This window comes from Malus sylvestris, chromosome 15 (assembly GCF_916048215.2).
Source record: "Malus sylvestris chromosome 15, drMalSylv7.2, whole genome shotgun sequence".
Classification (NCBI taxonomy): domain Eukaryota; kingdom Viridiplantae; phylum Streptophyta; class Magnoliopsida; order Rosales; family Rosaceae; genus Malus; species Malus sylvestris.
In genome coordinates, this window is record NC_062274.1 from 29,910,542 (window position 1) to 29,927,671 (window position 17,130).

A 17,130-nucleotide genomic window follows, 5' to 3' on the forward strand; every position below is an offset into this window, starting at 1 on the left:
ATTTTTCTTTTCAGATTTTTTGTTTCACGTGCTAGTGGAATGCATAGTAAAAACGAAAATATTGAAATGAGAAGGTAATTGAGGAGTTTGCTAGCACTCTTAAAAAAGGGGCTTCTTAAGTATGTATGGATGCATTGAATATTGGATAAAATAACTTCAAATATAATAGTAGGATGAGATTGAAAATTTTACATGAGTTTAAAAGCTTAATTTTTCTTGGATAATAATTTTAGTTTAAAAACTAAATCAGCAATTTACTCTTTAACTTTTAATGGTATTTTATTTTTTACATTTATGTTTTGATTAGTATACTTAGTGCGATAACAAATTTGGTTGATAATTACGAAGTTGTTATGCCAGAACAAATTTGGAGGATGGCATTAATCGAATTGAAATGTTAGGGACGAAACCATTTATGAATTGTGATATGGCCGAAAAACAATGCTCATGCATTTTGGAGCACCTTCACAACTGTAACAATGTTTAGTTCATACTTAGTACTAATTAAACATTTCCAAGCACACAAAATAATTTCTTTTTATTCTCTATGTGTCTGTCAAAGAAAGTTTGCCGGTCTGGCAAGCACACAAGTAACACCAAAAAGCCCGAGAAGGAAAAAAAAAGGACAACGGCCGTAACATGAAAGTCCACCAGGCCGGAAAAATAGGCAAGCCCACAAATTCAGGGCCCAAAAAGAACTTAGCAAAAACTAACTTTTACATTTTAGATGCATGGAGTATAAGGCATCTTGTTTAGAGAAAGTCAATTGACACTTGTCCATGATCCAGGCACTTCCTTGAAGTATATATTTCTGCATTATAACATGTACATTTTAGATGAAAGTTGAGGTGAAAATGTTTCCTAACATCAAATTTTCTAATCTTATCAGAAAAAAAAAAAACTTTTCTTTTCTGATAAATGAATGTGAAGAAAAATTTACTGCTATTTATTTGCTTGGTCTTGTTGACGTCTGTTATATTTGTTGGTTGAGCTGGCTTAGTTGAAGGTGTATAGGGACATGTTATTTTTTGAATTCACAGCACTTGTGCCATAAACCTGTTCCACATGAACTTTATTATTGCTAATTTCTGACTTTACGTTGCCAAATAAGGTAATTATGGATTATGATTGATTTCTTTTTTTAAGTTCTTATTGTAGTTAAATATTGAATCAGAATACCTTCTTGAGTAATTTCAATTTTTTTTTTTTGGCAAAAGAGATTCACCTTCTTGTACAGTTCCATATTTTGTTGATGGATGACATTACGCTGCATGGAACAAACAAAGAAAAAATTGTTATGGCGAGTGAACTAACTCTTAGTAGTAATGTGTAAGATGGAATGACGATCGACTAATTACCTTTTGATTTTTCTCTTCTATTTCATAAGTTAATATTTGTTCCTGCAAGAATTTAGATGATTGATACTTGTCAAAATTCTACTAAAATAAAAAAAATTACAGCATGAAATTAGATTATACACAAATCAAATCATTCATTTCAGCTAACCTTTTTCGTTCGAGTTCCCTGCAGACTCATTTCCAATTGACTTTCTAGACCTTGTAGTTCTTTGACACTTAAACCACAAAGTTGTTCTCCCATGAATTGCCTGTTCTATGATAATGAGGAACGATAAGTCGATGATCAGTGTTTGGAGTCCTTCTACCATAAATCAGTGTATAGTACATTGTTTTTAAGTGGCTCGCATCCACCCTAAACCTAAATAATTAGATATCGAATTAGGACATTGTAAGAATTCTATGAAGCATCTTCTTATGACAGTACTATCCATGAGATGGTAACATTAGATGCATCCATCGTTATTTGTGCGTGTGCTTTCAAATAAAATTGTTGAATTCTAACTGAAGGAGAAAGATCGTACCGATGATTTTCTTTCAAGTTCTGTAGTTGTTGCCTTAAGTTGGCTACCTCGCTTTGCCAAAACTAGCAAGTACACAATAACAAAACAGTAAAATGCATGCAACATTTGAGAAATGGATCAGAAAAAGTCTTTTTCGATAACATGTTGGAAACTTGTGATTATATAAATACATATATAAACTCTGGTTTGTCAAAGAAAAGTAGTTTCTTGCGGTATGTGTACAATTTGGTTTAGTTCAACATATTCTAGTAGTACTTCTGAGTCAAGACAAACGAACTATCTTATAATGGAGTTATACAAGTTCATCATCCCATCAACAGGACTTTGTTTGGAAGATTATAACATGTCCAGTTCACATCTCTTGGCAGCTGAAAACATCCTATATATGGTAAATGATGGAAGAGTAGGTTCAACTTAAGTAAGCATCGTGTGTCCCTATATATATGTTAGTTAGGAACCGAAGTATCTTCTTATGATATATCAGAATCTGTTTCAACTAACATGCTTGATCAGTTGCAAGGAAGTTGTATGCATGTTTAGTTTTGCCTGATGGTGTTGTGAAGTAAGCTTTCCTTATGATGGTTAAAAAATAACTCCATTAAAAAATATGTAAGCATCGTGTGTCCCTATATATATGTTAGTTAGGAACCGAAGTATCTTCTTATGATATATCAGAATCTGTTTCAACTAACATGCTTGATCAATGCCAAGGAAGTTGTATGCATGTTTAGTTTTGCCTGATGGTGTTGTGAAGTAAGCTTTCCTTATGATGGTTAAAAAATAACTCCTTTAAAAAATAGTTCGTTTGACTTGACAAAGCAGGACCAGAGAATATTATTGTAATAATTATTTGTTCTTAATCTGTACCAATGGTACAAGCAACAGCGGGTAGTTGGATATTTTATTCCAAAACCAAACAATGCTTGAGACGCATAAGTTGTAACTGAATGCCTAGGTATAAGTTTTATGCCTAGAAGCTGAAAGGCAAAGCCGAAATTATTTGGTTAAATACTTGGAAACATAACTTGGTTTATCATATATTTCACTTATGCATGCTACTTGGTGCGATGGCAAGTGCCTTCGCCCATGAGCGGTAGGTCTCGGGTTCAAGACTTGAGAGCAGCCTCTCTATAAATGGGGGTAAGGTTAGCCGACATTCACCTCTCCCAGACCCTGCGTAAAGCGGGAGCTTTGTGCACTGGGTACGACCTTTTTTTTTTTTATGCTACTTTCTACAGGTTGAAGCAGATACACAGATATATACAGATTTAGGGTTTAGGGTTTCTATGTACAGAGTTTAGCAATGAAATCCATGTCCATCCTACCATCGTGCTCTTCATGAACCCTATTGGTACCATATTATATTGGGCCTCGTTACTTGGGCTTCCAGACATTGAGCCTATGATTTATGTAAAAGGGGAAGAGCCCTTAGTCTATAAAAGGGCCTCCTCACAATCCTCAAGACTCACATTCAGAGACCTCACATCCCTAAACATAGGCTCTCATATTCAGAGCAACCCTCCTACAAACACAGAAACTCTCTCAACTCTCTTCCTCTATGAACCCAATAGAGGGCAATACCCTCACAAACACAACAACACTTTGTAATCCATACATACAGTTACAGAGGAATACAATCAACATCAGTGTGGACATAGCCCAAACATTGGGGTGAACCACAATACATCTTTGTGTTTTTGGGCGTTTGCATGATTCACGGTCGGATTTATGTTGTTCCAAGACCTTCCGGTTTTGTGCATCAACATTTAGCGCCGTCTGTGGGAAACGACACGAAAAGCTATGTCGGTTCTCTTTCATTTTTTGTTCATCTCACCACCGTGAAATCTCACCACAATATCCACCGTGAATCGGCAACAACCCAAGAACTCAAAACGTCCTTCTTTGGGCTTTTCCAGAAAATACTTTTCTCTCTCTAAGAACAACACCCGCGTCCTCTCCCTTTCTCTTTCTAAAGCGCCTCCATGGGCTTCCCAGTGGGATACACAGAGGTCTTCGTCTTCCCCAACATCTTCCTCCACACACTCTCTTTCCTCGGCTTCATACGAAGCCTTATTTTCTCGCTCTTCCATTTTTTGGGTCACTCCGAATTTCTCGAAATCGACAACATCGTTTGGCCTGAGTCCGAGTCCCACCTACTGGAAAACCCATCCACGTCGGCGCTCCTGATCAAGGAATTTCTCCCCGTCATAAATTTTCGCGACGTCGGCGGGGACCCTGGGAAGAGTTGCGCCGTCTACCTGTACGAGTTCGAGGTGGATGACGAGATCAGGTGTTTGACGAATTACAAGCACATTTTTCACCGGGCGTGTACGAGTTCAATTGTTACCTGTTTCTGAATGTGAGTTCAACATCACAACTGCAATTGAAGAGACCCATTATTCAGTTCAAGTCAAGCTCGGTCATCGTCCGCAAAGGTGTACTGGAGCAGCAATATCAGCTGCACTTGGACTTCTGGAAGGATGTTTAGGGAGCACAGGTTCCAGGATCATGGTCTTCACATCTGGACCAGCAATACCATCTCCATATACATTTGCAAAGGTTTTTTCTCTTTCCTGTCTCTTTCATGGCTATCAAGGGTAAGATCTATGATGTGTCCCAGAGCAGTGGAGTTGGTATACTAGCATACAGAAGTGGCAAGCACAGAACAAGATACTCGCTCCGATCTAGCCGTTATTGATGTTGTCGAGCTTGTCGTCCTCAGTATTTGAAAATGAAAAGCATCAAAGAGCATCGAGAAAATGCCCACCAACTTTTGAAAAAAGGATGAAACTTTCATCATAAAGAGGAGTGCATGTTCCCCCCATGCTCATTTTCTGAAAAAGCCATGGGAAAAGCGGAGATAAGATTCCTTTCTTATAACAATTCTATTATTATTTCTGATATTGTCTGCCATCTGCCAAAAGGAAAAAGAAAAGAGCTTTACTTTTTCACATCATTACGTTTTCTTAATATTATTACCTATATAATATTTTATTATTGTTATTTTATGATATTTGTTAACATGTTGCCTAGTGACATATATTTAACCTAAGTACATGTGCAATATTTATTCATAGCCTAGAATATTGTGACTACCATTAAACTATGTCACTTATACAACATGTGATTTACCACACAACCGAATAAATTATTTATAGAAGGCATATAGTACAATACTTTGCCTTGACAAACTTTATCAATTTGATTTATTCATTATACGGTCATACTTATACTGTCATTTATTGTTAGGAATTATTGAGCAACTAGATCCACTGATCAACATTGTTGCTGATTAAAAGAACCCAATATGTTAACCCGACAAGAGGACCCGAGTCAGGTCGAGAATCAATTCACACTGAGTGCATGTCGACATAAAGTAGATACTTGCAATGAGGAATATCACGAGCCGAACCGCCTCACAAATAGCATAGCCTCTAGCCGAGCCGCCTCGCAATGAGCATCGCCTCCAGCCGAGCAAACGCCTCGCCGCGAGCATAGCCTCTAGCCGAGCAGCCTCACAACGAGCATCGTCTTCAGCCGAGCAGTCTCGTAATGTGTGATACCTCTAGCCGAGTATTGCTTTATGTTGAGCATTGCCTTGTGTTGAGTATTGGTTCAAGATATCTAGCCACTTCGGCCCGTACATGGATTGGATTTGAAGTCTCTAGCCAAAAGACTCTCTTGACTGAAGACTTGGGGGACTACTGTTGGTACCATATTATATTGGGCCTCGTTACTTGGGCTTCCTGACATTGAGCTCATGATTTATGTAAAAGGGGAGGAGCCCTTAGTCTATAAAAGGGCCTCCTCACCCTCACAATCCTCAAGACTCACATTCAGAGGCTCTCATATTTAGAGCAACCCTCCTACAAACACAGAAACTCTCTCAACTCTCTTTCTCTGTGAACCCAACAGAGGGCAATACCCTCATAAACACAACAACACTTTGTAATCCATACATACAGTTACAGAGGAATATAATCAACATCAGTGTGGACGTAATCAAAATATTGAGGTGAACCACGATACATCTTTGTATTCTAGGGCGTTTGCATGATTCACGGTCGAATTTACGTTGTTCCAAGACCTTCCGGTTTTGTGTATCAACAAACCCTAATATCTATTTTAAACTCAAATAACGTGGGGAAGAAAGAAGAAGAAATCCAACTCTTGCAATTAATAAACTCCAATGTAGTTAAGATTTCATATGATATGCTCCAATATAGTTAATGCAAAGAAAAATGAGCGAGAGGTAGATGGAGAAGACCTTCACTTCTGAAGCTGGGTAAAGAAGTTGCTGATGTTCCTCCTTTGATCTATTGTATCTCTCTATCACCGACTTCATGCTGGTGGAAATAAGGATATGACACAGTAATCAGCTGATTCATGATGAGGACTCTAAAGAAAGATGATGCAAAGGTCAAAGGCAAATAATATCGTCTAAAGGAAAAAGTTTACATTAACATTGATTTTTATGCCACTGTTCAGGGTAACAGATATTAAGGAATATGAATGTTGGCAATCAAGAAGGAGAGGATTATTCACATGGGTATCCAGTCGTGACGAAATTGGTTACTATGAATCCCAAGTTTTCCCTTTTCTGTGTTTTCCCTTTTCATGAGTACAATATGTTCTACATATTGGCCAAAATCTTAAGATCTGTTTGATAACTGTATAGTTTTTAGTTTTCACTTCTTGTGCTTTAGATATAAGCAATCTGTAGGGGGGAAATAAGGATGAAGAAGGGTGGTAGGAGGAAGGGGATGAAATAAAGAATAATGAAAGAAAACATCTTAAAAGTGAAAACAACTTAAAATAGTTTTTTGTTGTACGTAATTTTCATTTTATGCACATTTTCTTCTACATTTCTCCCACCATCATTCCTCCACAATACGTATCCCTCATTTCTCCCCTATATATATTTCTTATCTATCTTTCTAGCATAAGAATGAAAACTCGAAACTAATACAAATGATTATCAAACACTATTATTTTTGTTCATTACTAAATGAGATACACAATAGTTTCAGGGTTTGTCTTAAAGTATTTTTAGAAGTGAAAACGTTTCACATACTTAAATTAGTATTTCATTGGCTTTGGGAGAATTAATTAAAAGTGTTTTCTTTGTTATAGGTTGTTTTCTTAGAAAGCGTTTCCAAGGGCATTGACAAGATGTAGACTTAGGGATTATTTGAAAAGCAGCTCATTTTTAGTTCTTGGTTTTTAAATGTGTTAGAGATAAATGAGATATGTATGCAAAAAATGGGGGTAATATAGAGAATAATGGAGGAGGAGAGATGTAGAAGAAATGTACTAGACAAGACACAAAATGAAAACCAAAATCCATTTCAAGATAATGTTACTTTGAAGATTTTTCTTTCATTTTTTCTTCTTTATTATGTTCCATCCCTTCAACCATCCTCATAGGGATGGGCAAATACCAATTGGTTATGGGTAACCGCGGTTACCTGCTCATTTAAATTTCACGGTTATGGTTATGTGTAACCGTTTAGATAAATAAACGGTTATCGTTTACCCGTGAAATTTAAATGTATGGTTATGGGTATTAACCACGGTTATAAACGGATAACCATTTACCTGTTTATTTTATATATGTAAAGTTAACACAAACTATGTTCCTATCAGACAAAACTTAAATCAATGTTATTGACTATAATGCATGGTTTATGTAGTTAATATAATATAGACTTAGCACATTTTGAGGGACTTGTAGCCGTTGGATCAAATTTCAATAGTTCGGATCTTCGGATCTTTAGGATTTGGTGGGGGAGATCCAGCTGGGATCTCTGTCCCAGTTTGAGAATATCATCTCATTGCATGTGTTTGGATATATGCTAGTGCATTGCAATTGAAAATTTTTAATTTGAAGAAAAGATGAACCTGCTCTTGCTTTTCATCTTCTCTCTCATCATGTCCTTCGGATTATCATGTAAGCAACAAGCTATCTCTCCCTCTCTCTCTCTCTCTCTCTCTCTCTAAGATTTTTGTTTAAATCAGTTGTTCAAATTTTGGTGACATTAATATATGATGCAGATTGGTATGATCCATTAGATCCATATGCCAACATAACAGTCAGATGAGATTTTTTGCAGCAAAGTAGAACAAATATAAACATATTATATTTGTGTTGAAAAAATATGTAGACTCCTCGATTGTCAAATGACAATTTTTTTTTTTTTGAATTTTCAAGTTGTTGAAAAAACAAGACCAATGAAAAATAGGTAAATGGTAAAAAAGAAAGGATAAACGAGTTTAAAAGGGTAAATGGGTAAACGGGTACTAAACGGTTACTGTTAAATGAGTACGCGGTTATGAGTATGGTTAACCATTTATAAACGGTTATGGGTATGGGTATGACCGTTTAGGCAAATACCCAACGGGTAAACGGTTATTCGGATATGAGCATAAACAGTTATGGATAAATAATCGTGGTTACCCGCCCACCATAACTGTTGCCCATCCCTACATCCTCTTCACCCTCATTTCTAGTTTCTACCATATATACTTTTCTGTATCTCAATCACAAAAGTATAACTAAAAGTTAAAAATGAAATGGTTATCAATAGGTGAACTGCAATTGGCATTGTTGTTGACAAAAATAGCCCTAAAGTCACTAATCTGCGTATCATTGGTCTCCCTCTATCAACCTATAACTATCAAGTTAACCTTAATTTTTTTTTTTACGTGACACTTAGGGGGATGCCTAGTTTTTGCTACGTAGACGTTATGATTGACCACATGATCTAAGTGGATGTCATATCACCAACATATAAGAATTACTAAATGAAAAAAAAAACTAACCTTCTAGGTTTAGAAAGAGTTGGGAAGGTTAATGATATGTCCATGAAAGCCAAAAATGTAACTAATTACCCTAACACTTATGTAATTTTTACAAAGCTATTTCTGAATTGCAACTTATACCCTAATAAAGCAATTACTATACTTAAACAAGGAAAAATCATTTTTGTTTGCTATAGGTTACCTTAGGGTTGGGTTAGAACCATAATGGATTTATCCTGTAAGATAAAATATAGGTGATTGATTTCAATACATGTCCATGTTACCGTCACATTAACTAGGAAGAACTCCAAAAATGTATTTTTTTTTCGTATCTAACTCATTTATCTAATATGGTTGTCATGCTATACTGTCTTTTTCAAATATTATGTAAGGTCATATTGTTCTTTCGAGTATCTTCCTAGCTTTAAAGTACCATAGATATAATTTCTTATCATTTCAATAAAATTGCGTTGCATATCACCAATGTAGACGAGTTACTTTCCCAGATAACTTTATTCAATATTTTCTCTCATTCTTAGGTGCTACATGCAACTCCTATATCTCACAGATGCCCATTGATTATCATCTTATGTGCCTATCTTCATGCTAAAGCTAGTGGTTTGTGTTCAAAATTTTATATGTAGTAATATTTGTTGTACTAAATTAAACTCAAAGCTTTAATAATTACCGGTGGAGTGCCCTTATCATGCCTTTGACTTGGCTACTTCTTTCCTTTTCTTAATACCTTAACTCCAAATACTTCTTGATGATCTTCATAGTAACACCTTGTATATTGATAAATTTTATAACAATAATGTTACTCTTATCACATTTTCTATACCGTATTTGTACCGCCTCTCTAATATAGATGAGATCCGCATGTTGGTGGGTCATCTCTATTAGAGAGGTGACACAAATATGGTATGAAAATATGATAAGTGTAACATTACTCATTCCAGAACATATATATAGATATTTACTAGACGTGGTAAACCTCTAGCTATGAGTGCTTAAGCTTGTATTGTTAGCCTTATAAGGTTATACAATTAAAACACAAACGAAGAGTGACTGACCTGATTCCAATGGTAGTTACCGAAGATGCAGTAGCCATGCAAGCAAGACGTCATCGATAAAACTCCAATCTTTATGTTTGCCGTGACAAACAGAAACACCAACTCTTCTGTAAACTCCTAGCTTTATGACAATGCTCTATGGGAAGCCTTAGTTGTCGTGTCTAGGGTTAGCAGGGACCGGTGTTTATATACTAGCCAAAAAGTCTTAGATTCTGTCCATAAGGGAAAACTAAAACTCTCCTTTCTTGGCTCTCAAGTAAAATATCATAATCATATATTATTAAGGATTCCATCAATCCTATTTCCAATATAAGACACCTTATATAGGATTGATATCTTTAAGAGATCAAATCACAATTAACATTATTCTCCAATATTACATTCCTATTACATATAGTAGACCACTTAAAGGTTGATTTATATTGGATAAATCCAACATTCTCCCATTTGGTCTACAAAATGTAATATTCATGTTTATACTTGAGATTGGAGACTAATGTCACTTTAGTGGCCATGTAACAGTGATTACATCTCGGCCTTAATGCAGCTTCTGTCAAATGCATTTCTTAACATGGAACTAACAAGGTTGTAGAGTTGACACAACCCAGAACCTTCATAATCACACATGCTAAGATCCTCATTTACATGAAACACAAATTATGATCAAGAGATGAAACTTTAAAATTAAACTTTAAATTAACCAAAATGTCTTACTTTATATCATCTCAGGTCCACCTTATTGTAACTCACAAGTTACACTTTATGCTTCTTCGAAGCCTTAAATCTGCCAATGCAGATATCCTTCATCTAATGAAACCACCATAATCTGCAGGTGTGAATACATCTCCAAAACAATCATGCATCACTTTCATTAGATCAATAATAATACAAACAATGTTTGTAGCCAACGGACACAACTGAAAATACCAAATAGGCACATGTCCAAGTAAAATATCCCAAAAAACTTCATAAAACAAATTAATTCAACACTTGTGAGCAAGATGAATTAATATGTTTTTGACACTGATCTATGTACCATACCAGTTACTTTCATAATGATTTCCAACACCTGCGGGCAAGATGGAAATCCTCACAACTGAGGTAGTGCACAAACCAAGCCATGCCATTTAATATGCAATTGGATAACAACTTGATATCTGATATATATTTCATCAGATAATTGACTAGCACACAAAAAATGTGACTTAATGAATCCAACTGGAGATTAAATTGAATACATGGATTCTATACATACCTTATAGGTCATCTGCAATTGTAAGGCAAAACTCAAACTCCCATTGATCTGCAACATCATTGCTTAATTTGCAAATCAATACATAAATCATACTTTTGAAAATATGCCTTTGGGAATAGCCTTACTTAGTCAATGGATGCATATTACCTCCATAAGAAAGGGATGCATATTACCTCCATAAGAAAGGTACAACTAAGCATGAAAGCATTCACTGCTATTACACAAAACATGCATCCAACAACCATCTTATATGTATTAATAAGTCCACATTTATGCTAAGTCCTTATGAGCCCCAAAACAAATGATCAACTGAGAAATCCAAATGATTGCAAGTAACAGAAAAATGTACGCATATACCAAGTATCCACTCGTGCAACATATTATGGATATTCGAGTAACCCAAATTCATGGAAGATAGAATAATGCTTTAATAGATTCATGCAAGTCCACTTAGTGCTCAAAATTTTAGAATAACTCCCACTAAGTTTTCAGAGTTTATACTTGCAAATAAGTTAATGAGTGTGAAGCCCAATTTTCGTTCACTAATTTTCCCACTTGGGCAAACACTCATTAATATATTCTTTCAAAGATGTACCTAAAGAAAATGTCTTTATATATTAGACATAATAAAATGGACATCACAACCAACATAAAGTTGTCAAACAGAATTTCAGCAATGAGTTACACTTACTTTAGAATTTATCATAATTAATTTGCAAGCTTGATTGCTACAAAATTTATATTGATCAAAATAGACATACTAATCTTCATAAAATAGAAATACAGAGCCATTTTGGATCAAAGTAGTAGTCTAAAGTCACGTCTCAAAAAACATCACAATCTGCCAGTAAAAACTGTCTATACGAGCATGGGTTACTAGTAAATTCACCATAATTAACATACATGGCAGAAAATTACGAAAATTTTCTGACACATAGTAGACATTTATATGTTGAACATATCTAAAATTCAGGTCATTTGGTGATCATTAGACGTGTCATTCACCCGATTTAAATCAAGACACGCAATCTGCCAGAAACAATTATGTGCATCTATCATGAATTTATATATCCATAACAAATTCAATTTCATATCATTTCAATTTCGATGTCCAAAAGAAACTTTAGTAGTCAAATTTCATCCTCTAAACCGACATCATAATTCAAATTGAAAAGATTTACAAGCATAAGACTTAAACAATGCGTACCTTAGCAATCATTGATTAACCTTCATGGGTCCAATACTTTGCATCAACAAGTCTCATAAAGAGATACAAAATACATCATGATGCAACTGATTTCCATGCCTTCAAACCACAACCTTTTATGGGGCTCATTGTGGAAATATTTGTCACTAATGACATGGAACTTTATCCCAATAAACTTCATGAAACTAAATTAATTTACACCTGTAGGCAAGAAAATTAACTAGTTTCTAGTACTAGATTTTATGTCACAAAAGTTCCTTCATGAAAAACTTCAACACCTGTAGGCAAGATGAAGGTTTTCACAACTTCTGTGAAATAAAACCCATACTATGCCATCTTAATTAAACTAAAAGAAGTAATCCACACTTGTAGGCAAGAAGATTATCCCTTTTATTCTAATTAAGATGCAAAGTTGACCGAAGTAACTCAAAAACATAGTCCCATTGCAAACTAAGCCGTTGCGTCTTGCTTAGTTGAAAAGGCATTGGTCAACTCCGCCCTGAAACAATACAAGAAGTCACATGGATTAATTAACTGTAAGTGACAAAATTATGATAACCTGATTCGAGCTTTGAGTTTTTGCCAACAAATGGCACTAATTCCTTCATGACTCCCTTTGACATCAAATTAATCTCAAAATACCTGACAACATACTTGAAAGAGATTAATCACATATAGAACAAGTTTTATTCCACCACAAGAATGTCAAAACTTATCATTATGGAGTCAATTGTTTGAAATAGAAATACTTTATGTAATGCAAAAGAACAATACATTCCTTTAATTTAAAAACTAAATTGCTCAAATGTTTTCTTAAGTCAAACGGGTTCCTTTTCTTTTGTACCTTTCTTTCCGTAATACAAGGCTCCTAAAACATTAGCATCAAAATCATGCATTAGCCTTGTAAATACCAAATTAAATAAAGGAACTACCAAAACTCTTTTCTTCCAAAAGAAACATCTCCAATACATGCCATACATTAGCCTTGATTAATTTCTTTTCTTCTCCCCTTATGGCACATAAAAATTGATTGATTAAAGCATTGTTTAAATTCTTTAGGCATGGGAAAAACTAATAAACTATATACAAGTTTGAAGACTTATGCTTATCAATTTAGTCACATGCTTTGAATGAAATACATACCTTATGCCTTCATATGTTCACCACTTCTTTATAAACATATTTATAATCACATGACCAACCACAATTCTCAAATAAATAGTTAAAATACAAATGAGAATTGTCACATAATTACTACAAACCTTATTCACTTGTATCATACCCTTATTCTTGTCATTGGATGCTTTCTGTCATTCTCAGTCAATCCATAAGTTATGCATTAGTCATGTACAATTAAATGACTATACTGAGATAGGAAAGCAAAATTGTAGACAAAACTAATTTGATTAGTCATGCAAATTCCGCATGGAGTTAATATCATTATAAACCGTACTTGAATTAATCCCCCATCATGCTTAGTATACTGCATTACTAATCAACACATTTGTGTTAGGACAACCCAATCCCTTTAATAAAACATGCCATATGTCCATTTTAGTTATTACCCATGAAAAACAGAGCAATAGACTTACTCTTGTACTAATGCCGAAACACCCAGACTATTTGTACAAAATATAGTCTCAAACAATAAAATAATTTATGCATTTTTACATATGCTTCTCCGCATGTTTACCATATACATACCATTTAGATACTGGTGTCATGATAATTTTACACATGCAATGTGAACTTCTAGATACATAATTGGCTTTAGAAAATTACGTATACTTAGCTTGATCAAACAATTGCTGGCACTTATGCAATTGCAATTCATGGCAAACAATATTAGTCCTTATTCAAATGGATAACAAAGGCAATAAAGATTTGGAGTTTAAGAAGTAATTCCAAAAACCTTATAAGGTATGTAATTATATTTTGAGGGGTGCTTAGTGTCCCCTTGTTGCCTTTCCACCCTGGAAGCAGTGACTGGAGCTGCTGGGACCAGCCAATAGGCTCACTCATGCATATTACTAACGAAAAGTCACGAACAAGCAAGATATATATGCACTTTTATATGCATGCATCTTGGCATATCTTAAAAAATCTACTTTTCCCTCGTTCTGTATGCCACTTATATGCAGAATTAATCATGTTCAAAACATATATTTTCTCTTTGTTTTGATAACCAAGTTTAAAAACTTAATAGTCAAAACTAACCATATGCATGATCAACTAATTAATTCGCAATTGACACATATAATGATCAATATTGTTTGCTTTGATAGGAGACTTTACCGAGCTTGTTGACTTGAGATGCTTCATAGTCTTCCTTGGCAAGATTAGTACAGAAGTACATATTTCTATATGCTTACAAAATTGACAACAACGTTAGCCAAAAAGTTGTATCTACCACTAAATCAATTCAACCAAAACATTGTCATGAATATCGAAAGAAAGCTTAAAGCATGCCATCTTCTTCCAGTCATAATTAATTCAGTAAAGATGAGCAAAGCAAACTGTTCCAATCTTTCTTTATGAGAACTGAATACAAGAAAGGAAGCTTGAAGTGCTTGAAAACCTACCATTCAACAATTATTAGTTTACCAATTTATGAGTGATATATCTCAAAATTCTCCAGTGCAAGGTTAGAACCGACCTCCATCAGGATCTCATATGCGATGCATATATGAACCTCCTTATTTGGCTTTGCTGATCAACTCAAATTCTCCGGTGCATGGTTAGAACAAAATGACTATTTCAATTGAACCAAAACATTAATATGAACATTGAAATAGAAAACGTTAAGCACCATGGTAATTCCAATTATACAATTCCATGAAATAATGAACCAACTATTTTAATCTTCCTTTATTATAGTTAATTCAATATCATCATTTAGTGCTTCAATTAGAAAAGCCCACATTTGGAATTGAAGGGTGGTGGCAGTGGAAGAAAACTTGAACTCAACTGGCACCACTCGCAGAAACAGATTATCCAATTATGTAATTGTTTAATTTAACTGATAATTTCGGTCTCTAAGACCAAATAGGAATTGATGTAAAACATGTGCCGTGCATATCATACTAATATGCCAAGTATATACAATTATATGCAGAACCGTACTATGCAGTTTTCAAGCAGGTCCAACATGGTGATGTTGCCGAATGCAATCACAATTTGGATTTAAAAAACCGCAGTCCAAAAGAAAAGATATTATATAATCAAACTTCAAACCTAGGTTTTAATCATATAACCAGTGGCTCTGATACCAATTGTTAGCCTTATAAGGTTATACAATTAAAACACAAACGAAGAGTGACTGACCTGATTCCAATGGTAGTTACCGAAGATGCAGTAGCCATGCAAGCAAGACGTTATCGATAAAACTCCAATCTTTATGTTTGCCGTGACAAACAGAAACACCAACTCTTCTGTAAACTCCTAGCTTTATGACAATGCTCTATGGGAAGCCTTAGTTGTCGTGTCTAGGGTTAGCAGGGACCGGTGTTTATATACTAGCCAAAAAGTCTTAGATTCCGTCCATAAGGGAAAACTAAAACTCTCATTTCTTGGCTCTCAAGTAAAATATCATAATCATATATTATTAAGGATTCCATCAATCCTATTTCCAATATAAGACACCTTATATAGGATTGATATCTTTAAGAGATCAAATCACAATTAACATTATTCTCCAATATTACATTCCTATTACATATAGTAGACCACTTAAAGGTTGATTTATATTGGATAAATCCAACATGTATTGTAACCTAAAAATTTAGATCAGTACCAGTATTAGTCTGTGTTTCCAGATTTGAAACTCTTCTTTCAAAGTGGTTTTAAGAGAATATATAGCTAATTGTTTGAATTAAAAATAATAATCATAACCATGCTGTTTAGATTCCACAACATACATGCAGCACAACTGAGCCATGCAAACTATATTAACACTGATTAACCCAGCGATACAAGAACCAAGGGATCCAAATATATTGAAAGAAAGAACATTAATATTTTTTTTCCTCAAACCTGTTGCTTGCAAATTCATAAAGCTTTCCGGTGCTTGAGAAGATCACAAGTCCAACTTCTGCATCGCACAAAATCGCCAGCTCTTTTGCTTTCTTAATCAAACCCTTCCTACGCTTTGAGAAAGTCACTTGCCTGCTCGTCGAATTTTCGATCCTCAGAATCACAATCTTCCCCCTACCCATACCAGCCCCCTTATGCTCTTTTTGTTTTAAGGTTTCTGCAATTGAATCAGTTCAATATTAATGCTACCATAAGGATTAAGAGGATTAAGAAGAAAGAATAGCTGGCGAATAAGAACACTTACAGTATTGATCAATCTGCGGTCTCTAAGAAACTATTATGATAATTTTACAGTCTAATAAGAGCCTAATATATAGGAAAAAGTTGTTTAGGGATGAAAGTAAAACCCATTTTTTCTTGGCTTATTAATTGATCAGCCCCGGTGAAACTGCCATTAGTCTAACTTTATCCCGTGAAAATGGTTTTCTCAATTTGCTTCATGAAACTGTCATTTTCATTTCATTTAGTCACAATTAACCTCATTTTCGTCCATTTCGTCAAATAAACATTAATTTAAAAGGAAAACTAACGAAAAGTCCAAAAAAAACTTCTCTTTTAACAAAAAGCCATTTTTAAAGGTGTAGCGAATAGCAAAAGCCATTTTTAAAGGTGTAGCGAATAGCGTCAGTTAAAGGTAAAAATGTGGTTTTTCGTTAAAAGTAAATAGTACCAGGATTGTTTTGTTAAAACTCCCTAATTTAAAAGGTAGTATGAACATTTTATTCTTGACACATCATTTCCCTCCAACTTGCTTGCTAAAACAATCTCAATTTCATTTTCGATAACTCTAGCTAATTCAAACCACTCTCTATCTCTCTTGTGG

The 17,130-nt window shown here is 34.7% G+C and overlaps 1 protein-coding gene across 1 annotated transcript; it reads right to left on the reverse strand.

Moving 5' to 3' along the window:
• Positions 1-977: 977 nt before the first annotated feature.
• Positions 978-16,591, reverse strand: LOC126601700 (agamous-like MADS-box protein AGL21). The gene is made up of 8 exons (XM_050268441.1): positions 16,552-16,591; positions 16,248-16,464; positions 6,147-6,225; positions 1,880-1,941; positions 1,507-1,606; positions 1,359-1,400; positions 1,226-1,267; positions 978-1,056 (listed from the first exon to the last, which is right to left on the reverse strand). The coding sequence occupies exons 2-8, from the start codon at positions 16,427-16,429 to the stop codon at positions 997-999; spliced, it is 567 nt and encodes a 188-aa protein (XP_050124398.1). The 5' UTR covers positions 16,430-16,464; positions 16,552-16,591; the 3' UTR covers positions 978-996.
• Between the last annotated feature and the right edge of the window lie 539 nt (positions 16,592-17,130).